This window comes from Chrysochloris asiatica, unplaced genomic scaffold (assembly GCF_000296735.1).
Source record: "Chrysochloris asiatica unplaced genomic scaffold, ChrAsi1.0 scaffold00293, whole genome shotgun sequence".
Classification (NCBI taxonomy): Eukaryota; Metazoa; Chordata; class Mammalia; order Afrosoricida; family Chrysochloridae; genus Chrysochloris; species Chrysochloris asiatica.
The window spans coordinates 2,800,997-2,809,988 of record NW_006408811.1 but is presented as its reverse complement, the minus strand read 5'-3'; the positions used below and the strand labels follow the sequence as shown (position 1 = coordinate 2,809,988).

At 41.6% G+C, this 8,992-nt stretch overlaps 1 protein-coding gene across 1 annotated transcript in view; it reads left to right on the top strand.

The window, feature by feature from the left end:
- Nucleotides 1–2,106: 2,106 nt before the first annotated feature.
- The window catches only part of C9 (complement component 9), a 53,290-nt gene continuing 46,404 nt past the window's right edge, over nt 2,107–8,992 (top strand). Inside the window, exons 1-4 of the mRNA XM_006874684.1 lie at nt 2,107–2,144; nt 3,783–3,888; nt 4,640–4,784; nt 5,019–5,166. Coding sequence (XP_006874746.1) covers nt 2,107–2,144; nt 3,783–3,888; nt 4,640–4,784; nt 5,019–5,166 — 437 coding nt within the window. The remainder of the gene's footprint in view (nt 2,145–3,782; nt 3,889–4,639; nt 4,785–5,018; nt 5,167–8,992) is intronic.

The window sequence follows — 8,992 nt, the reverse complement described above, 5'->3', positions numbered from 1 at the left end:
TCTAATCACCCGAATGGAGGTGCACAGACAGCGAGAGGCCAATAAACAGATACGAAATAAAGAATATCCACACCTTTATCTCCACAGTTCTCTCAGGCATCTGTGGCTGCTCTGATCCTTCCCCAGTTCAGTCTTGCCCAAGTTGGCTGCTCCAGGAGCAGCTGAGTGCCTTGGATTAGAAAGCATGGGATTTCTTGCTTCTTCTATAAATTCCACTGGCTATAAGCCTTTTCCAACTTTCTAAATATTCCTTTATATGTGGTTCAGAGTTCTGGGATCCCCTGAGCCTGCTTGGTCCAGTATTCTGTGTTGTTGCTGATGGAGCACCTCACTGCACTTCTACCCTCTCTGCCATCTTGTTTTTTCTCCTCCAAAGATGTCATTTTGAGGACTAAAGTGCACCTGTCCCATCATGGTGTTTTCAATAGCCTCCTACGCATGTGAAATTTAGACAATGAATAAAGAAGACCATAGAAGAATTGATGCATTTGAGTTATGGTGCTGGTTGTTGTTAAGTGCTGTCAAGTTGATTCCGACCCATAGGGACCTTGTATAGAGTTTCCAAGGAGCAGCTAGTGAGCTTGAACCACCGACCTTGTAGTTCTAACGACTTTGAAGTCTGACAGGAATGTTGAATGTACCATGGACTGTTAGAAGAACAAACAAATCTGGTTGGAAGAAGTACAGCCAGAATACTCTTTAGAATCTCCTTCGTCTCTCATACTATCAGGAGGGATCAGTCTCTGAAGAAGAACATCAGGCTGGGTAAAGTAGAGGGCCAGTGAATAAGAGGAAGATGTCCAATGAGATTGGCACAGTGGCAGCAGCAATGGGTTCAAGTATAACAACAATTGTGATGATAGTACAGGATGCGGCAGTATTTCCTTTTGTTGAACACAGAGGTGAAATGAGTTGGAATCGACGTAATGGCACCTAACAAGAACAGGAATATGATTAGAATGGACCAACCTGGATATACCAGGATAATATTGCCTCAATTACATTTGCAAAGTCACTTTTGCCATGTAAGATAATATAATCACAGGTTCTGGGAAATAGGACATGGACATCTTTGTAGGAAGGGAGCATTTTTCTGACTACTACTTTATGTTAGGAAATTTCACCTTACCACAAGAGCAATGAGAACTACCGACAATTTTCAATAGGGAAATGGTATAATTAAATTTACATTTTTTAAAGATCCCTCTGGTTGTCTTATAGAAACTGGATTTGAAAGAAATTATTGTAATTATCTGGGAATGATAGACTAGTAACATGGACCAGAGAAATGTTTGGAAGAGATGAAAAGGCATGGGTGGACTTAAGAGCTATTTCCAAAACTATTAACAGTAGGTTTCAGGTTTCTGGCTAGGGCAACTGTATCTATGGAAGTGCTACTTGCCATAATGGACTCCTGGTGTGGCACTGTAGGGTAAGCACTGGACTTATAACCAGAGATTAGCAGTTCAAATCTACCAGCTGCTCCTGGGAAACCCTATACAGGTTCGCTATGAGTCAGAAATGACTCAAGGACACTTAACAACAACATTTACTTTTAATAGTAAACAGAGAGCCGGAGGAAGAGCTTTGAGAGAAGAGAAAGAATAATGGATTTGTTTCAGGGTACATTTAGTTCAACAGTTCATAATCCACTGTGAGTTGTGTTCAAGAATTTAAAACTCTGGAGATGTACTAATGGACAATTATTAACATAAACATGAAACTGATAGTCTTAAGGAAGAAAAAGTGTTGAGAAAAGACCCAAACACAGAAGTTGAGAATAAACAGCAGTTCAGGGACTATCAGAGGAAGAAGAGACTGCATAGGAGACTAAGAAGAACTGGGAAGAGAAGACAGAAGAAATGAAAGGTGCCTAGTATTACTTTGTTGTTGTTGTGAAGTGCCGTCGAGTCGGTTCCGACCCATAGTGACCCTGTATAGGGTTTCTGAGGAGCAGCTGGTGAGCTTGAACCACTAACCTTGCAGTTCAAACAGCTTTGCGGTCTGGCACATTAAAGTTTTCCAAGCAAGACCAGACAACTATATCAAGCACTGGGAAGTTGTCAATAAGCTAATGACTGAGAGAAGCTAAAGATCGTGAGCGAGATGGTGGTCACTGGTTTTGGCAAGAGCAGTGTCAATGGGTGTAAAACACAGGACATCAATGGTGCAAACTACTTCTGGATTAATGTGCTGTACTGCAAAGAAGGTTTGAACCACAAGGTTGGAAGTTCAACTCACCAGCCGCACCTCAGAAACCCTATACAGATTTGCTATGAGTCGGAACTGAGTGGACAACACTTAATAACAACAACAAAAAGCAGAGTTGCAATTTGTTCTTTGTTTTGATTTGGTTTTTCTAAGATAAGAGAGAAATATATAAATATGCTAATGCCAACTATTTTAGGAAGCTTTGTAAAGGCAAAGAGAGAGATGGGTAGCCAAAAGGAAATGTGGAGTCCAGGAGAGGTATTTTGTTTGTTTGTTGATATCAAAGATGAACACATTATCTTACAAATGGAAAGGAACTGGTGCTGGGGGTGAATTCGCAATAGAAGAAATATTCAATTGGTCAGAATCTCAAAGAGGAGCTGGGGTTAGAGCTTTAGTATGGGATTGGTCACCAGCTGCTTCTTGGAAACCCTGTAGAGGGTCGTTATGAGTTGGAACCCACTCGATGGTACTTAAAAAGCAGCCCCTCCAGTGTAAGAGGCTTCACTGTGAAAAAGAAAAGTGCCCATTGAGACCCATGGAGACAGAAAGTTTATAGGATGTGTACTTAGTGATTTTGTTCTTTTTTCTTGTCACTGAATAAAGAAATTATTCAAGTTGGCATTGCAACCAGTTGAGATCCAAATGATGAATCAGGGGAGAAAGAAAAGTTCAAGGCTAGTTAAGCGTTCCCGAGCATCAGGTCTGAGAAAGGAAGCGAGAAGCCCATACGTGCCAAGTTTATGAAGTTAAAACTCAAAAAGATGCAAAGCAAGCTCTAAAGTGGAGTGTGAAGATGTAAGGGCACTCAGTTTAGCCTCTCATGGGAAAGTGTGACTTATGGGGTGTTTGCTAGGAGTCCCTGTGTTGTGCAGTTAATGAGCTCAACTGCTAACTTGGAGGGTGGCAGTTCCAGTCCACATGTTGGAAGAAATATCTCGGTGATCTACTTCCAAAATATCAGCCACTAAAATCCCTGATGTGGTGCTCTAGGACCAGCACTGGACTGCAAACCAAAACAGTTGCTCCTCAGAAACCCTATATAGGGTGGCTAGGAGTCGGAACCAACTTGATTGCACTTAATAATGACAAACACGCTATGGAGCACAGCTCTACTCTGGCACACAAGGGGTCACCATGACTTAGAATTGATTCAACGGCAACTGGTTGGAGAAAAGAAAAGCTAAGGAACCAGGCAACGCAAAGATTTGTCTGACTCTCTGAAGAGCTACAAAGAAAGTAAATGGTTTCCAGCTTCAGTGAGTTCATAATTCCGTTAGAAATATAAGATCAATCAGTGTGAAAGGCCTAACAGGAGGTCTTCCTAGTTTTCCTCATTACTTTTAGTATAGTTGCTGTTCTGTTGAATGTTAAATAAGAGTAGTACAAGAATTAAAGAACAAGCTGAGAATATAAAACATGTGACCAAGTATCAAATAAAAGACTTAGTAAAAAGATAAATACTCTGATTTAGAAAGGGGAAAATAGTAAACAAATTAAACTAATTTATAAAGATTTCTGAGAACTAGGGACATGAAATGATTATAAATTGATGTGTTTTATTCTCTTAGTTCCCTCCTGCCATCAATACAAAACAGTGGAACTCCGTCTCCCATAGACTGCAGAATGAGCCAGTGGAGTGAGTGGTCTCAGTGTGACCCTTGCCTCAAACAAATGGTAAGTTCTCTCTGAAACTGTACCCTTGCAGCATCTCCACAACAGTGAGATGACTATGAAGCAATGAACCCTCCCATTGAGCTCCAAACTCTAAAGACAGAGAAGTATCTAAATGCATGTGACTCACCTTACAGGTAAACCTGAGTGTTGTATGATATCAGAAATCAGTTTCTGTTTAAGATGATTGCAAAACATGGAATGGCTAAGTGTTACTTTATGCAACATTTGTTGTTGTTGCTATTGTTACTTGTCACTAAGTGATGGTGACCCCATACAAACAGTTTGTGGTTGGTTACTTACCCAAAAGGTTGGCCGTTTGAATGCACCCATCAGTGCAGCAAAAGAAACGCCTGGCAATCTACTTACATAAAATTATTGTTTTTTAGACTCATATGGTTTTCTTGGGGGTAGTGTTTATGAAAGAAAATCACCAGGTCTTTCTCCTGCAGAGCCGTTGAATAGGTTCAAATCGCCAACCTGTCAGTTAGCAACTGAGTGCTTAACAGTTGTGCCACCAAGACTCCATTTCATAAGATTACAGTCACTGAAAACTCTATGGAGCACCGTTCTGCTCTGATGCACGTAGGATCTCCATGAGTAAGAATACACTTAACAGCCACAGGTTACTGCTTTTCCCTCTGCCATCTTAAAACCACTGAATCATTTGGGTTTGGGTGATATGGATGCAGTTTTAGATCATAATCCTTTTTGGTTGTTAGAAACTCTAATCTTCCTAGCTGGTTTTGTGCAGTTCCGCTCAAGGAGCATTGAGGTCTTTGGCCAGTTTCATGGAAGGAAGTGCTTGGACTCGGTGGGAGACAGACGACAGTGTGTATCCACGGAGCCTTGTGAAGACGCTGAGGATGACTGTGGAAATGATTTTAAATGTGCCACAGGTAATCCTTGCAATCAATGTGTTCATCTTGGGTTCCTCTGGGTACACATGAGTGAAAAGAAGTAATTGTGCTTGTAGACACTCCCATTGCTAAATGTGAAAGGACCATCTCCATAGTCTATCCAAATAGTTCAGATGCCTGTGTCTCAGCCCTCACCTTCAACTTCACTTCCACAGGGGGATGAGAGAGAACATTTGGCCTAGACGAACAGTGCGTTTCCCATTGTGATTGCAGGAAGGTGCATAAAGAGGCGGCTCCTGTGTAATGGTGACAATGATTGTGAAGACTTTTCGGATGAAGATGAATGTGAAAATGAGCCCCAACTCCCCTGCCGTGACAAAGTGGTGGAAGAGTCTGAGCTAGCACGAACAGCAGGTTCTGGGTCTGTATCCCACTTGAATTTTTCTAGATGAAGATGAGTGAAAATGATTCCCATCTCTCCTGTGGTAATTGAAGAGTAGTAGAGTTTGAGCTGGTACAGAAAGAACATTATGGGTCTGTATTCCGTTTGAATTACTTTCACGTTTAAAAGAGAATATGTGCTGAATAAGTATCTCAGGATGACTGGATCCAACTGCTGGACCTCAGTTGTTGTTGTTGTTAAGACCTCAGTAGAGGTTTATATAATAGGCTACTGGGATATTAGGTCATAGCTTCTGAATACAGAAGGAGATGAAATAGTTCACTTATGGCCCTCTAGAAGACCATGTTGTTATTAAGTGTTGCTGAATCCATTCCAACTCGACGAGATCCCTGCACAGCATGGATTAGAAGAGGGTAATTCATAATCTTATATGGCTGTGCCTTCTCAAAGAGGAGTAGACATACAGAGACAGGAAAAAATATTAGGACCATAGTACATCTTTTGGGGAGACAAACTTCAATATTAAGACTGCAATATTTCTTTCAAGGGAGACACAATTCAATTCATAACAGGGACCAAAGTATTGGTTACCAACCAGGGCTATTTTTCTCCCCAGGGGACATTTGGCAAGGTCTGAGGACAGTTTTGGTTTTCACAATGAGGAGATAGGGTATTATTAGTGCTAGCATCTAACAGGTGGCTAAAAATCCTAGAATGCACAAGCCAACCCAACCCAAAATGTCAGCAGTGCCAAGGGTGAGAAACCCTTGGCAAAGGTACTAAGACCTCTGTATCAGGTCTAAAAATTGAGATGTTCCCTCTCTCTGGGCCACACATTCTTCTGCTTCTGCAATCATCACACACAATTTCAGGAGATCAGGAGTCAGGCACCAGTCGAAGGTTTTAAGAAGTTTTTTATTCTAACCCATGCCCCTACAGCATTCCAATAGCACCCCTGGTATTTTGGCTCCCAGTCAAAACACTGGAATTTTGAATCAATTGGGTGTTCATAAGCACCAAAGCTAGGCAGGTACCGTTTGTAATTGAGAGGACATGTATTAGAGATTCTCTTATGTTCAAGGGCAAGTTTCAGTCTCTTCGGACATCTATTTTGGTCTTTTCTTTCCTTCTTGTCTTTTTAATGACCTGTTGCTTTCTTCAAGGAGCACTAGTGGCGTAGTGTGTTAAGCATTGGGTTGCTATCTTCAAGGTTGTAGTTCAAAACTACCAGTCACTCTGTGGGAAAAAGAAGAGTCATTCTGTTCCCATAAAGCAGGGGTTGTTGTTGTTAAGTGCTGTTGAGTCGATTCCAACCCTATAGCAGGGTAGGGAAACTTTTTTCTGCCAAGATCCATTTGAATATTTATAACAACATTCTCAGGCCATACAAATTATGAACTTAAAAATTAGCCTGCTATGTTTTGTCAAACATTTTATTAGCTCACCCCACAAAGTGGTTTGAACAGCAATGTCAGAGGTTCAAGCTCACCAGTTGCTACTTGGAAACATTACACAGGGTCGCTATGGGTTGAAACTGACTCAACAGCATTTAACAACAACAACAACAACAACAACAACAACAATGTGATGGCAGGAGTTCTGGTGTGGTGTTGTGGGTTGATTCGCTGGACTGCAAAGTCTGTTTGAACCACAAGGTTGGCGTTCAAATTCAAGAGCTGCGTCTTGGAAACCCTATACAAGGTCACTATGGATTGGAACTGCTTCAATAGCACTTAACAGCAACAGCAACAACAACAATGTGACGGCTGCTGTGGTGCTGTGGGTTAACGTGCAGACTGCAAGTTTGGTTTGAACCACAAGGTCAGAGGTTCAAGCTCACCAGCACTCCTTGGAAATCTTATACATGGTCACTATGAGTTGGAAATGACTCAACGGCACTTAAAAACAACAGTGTGATGCCTATAACTGCAGTTGCCTTGGCAAGGTCCAGACCAAATGATTTCAAGAGGCCACGACCCACAGGCCGGACATGCCTCAGCCCTGCTATAAAGATTTACAGTCTCAGAAACCCAAAATAGCAGGTCTACTCTTTTCAACAGGGTCACTATGAGCCAGGACTGACTCAATGGCAGTGGAGCTGGTGCTGGTTCGGGTGGTTTGGGAGTTGTCCAAACCTTATAACCAGGCCTCTGCATGCTTGAGTGCAATCTGGCTCTTTCAGGTGTTTTCCCTGGGGAGAGATTGTGAGTCCATGGTGAAAAACCATTACTACTTTATTTTGCTTTATTTGGAATCCAAGGAAACATTTATCCCTAATCTAAAGAAAAGAGCTTGAAGCAGTAGAGTGAAGGTTACTTCTTTTCACTCAGTGCAAATTTGCAGCTTGTCTTATCAAAAAAGAATATAGAAACCTTGAACCACTTTGCTGAAACCCAATGTTCATAATCTCTTCCTTTGCTTGGGGAAAAGAAGAAAATTGTTATATAGCATTTGCCAGGGAATTACAAAAGGAGGCATCCCAGAGAGCTAGTCATTATTGTTCTTGTTAAGTGCCATCAAGTCAGGTCTGACTCATAGAGATCTTATATTGGGTTTTCAAGGAGTGGTTGGTGGGTGGGAACCACCAATCTTACAGTTAACAGTCCAGTGCTTATCCTACAGCATTACACCAGGACTCCAGAGGGCTAGTTGTATTGGAGATAGTGGTAAAGTGCTGTCGAGTTGGTCGCTACTCATAGTGAACTTGTATATGGTTTCCGAGGTGCTGTGGTGGGTTTGAACCGCCAACCTTGTGGTTAGCAGTCCAGTTCTTAACCTAAGGTGCAACACCAGGACTTCATAGAAAGTTAGTTGTTGTTAAGACATAGAAAGCTAGTTGTTGTTAAGTTGTTGTCAAGACAGCACTGACTCACAGTGATCTTGTATAGAGCTACTTGTTGTTAGGTGCCATTGAGTTGACACTGACTCTTAGAAACCCTATACACAACAGAACAAAATACTGCCTAGTCCCGATCCAACCTCACAATCATTGCTACACCTGAGCCCATTGATGCTGTCATTGTGCTAATCCATCTCGTGGGGAACTTCCCCTTTTTCTCTGAACCTTCTCTTTACCAAATATGATATCCTTCTCCAGGAACTGGTCCCTCCTGATAATATCTCCAACGTATGAGAGACAAAGACTGGCCATCCTAGCTTCCAGGGAGCATTCTGGCTGTATTTCTTTCAACACAAATTGGTTTGTTTTTCTCACAATCCATGGTACTTTTAATATTCTACCCCCAACACTATAACTCAAATGCATCAATTCTTCTATGGTCTTCCTTATTCACTATCCAACATTCACATGTGTATTGTTGTTGTTAAGTGCCATCAAGTAGGTTCTGACCCATAGCAACCCTGTGTGGGTTTCCAAGATGCAGCTGGTGAGCTTGAACCACCAACCTTTTGGTTCAAACCAACTTTGCAGGCCAGCACATTAACCCACAGCACCACACCAAGACTCTTTCACATGCACATGTGGTTACTGAAAATACCATGACTTGGGTTCAGGAGCACCTTAGTCCTCAAACTGACATCTTTGCTCTTGAACACTTTAAAGAGGAGTTGTGCTGCAGATTTGCCTAATGCAATACGGCATTTGATTTCTTGACTGCTGCTTCTGTGAGTGTTAATGGTTGATCCCAGCAAAATGAAGTATTTGACAACTTCAATCTTTTCTCCGTTGCTTAGAATGTTGTTTATAGGACCAGTGGTGAGGATTTTTGTTTTTGTTTTTTACATTGAGATGCAACCCATACAAAAGGCTGTGATCTTTGATTTTCATCAATTAGAATTTGAAGTCCTCTTTGCTTTCAGCAAGCAAGATTGTATCATCTGCATA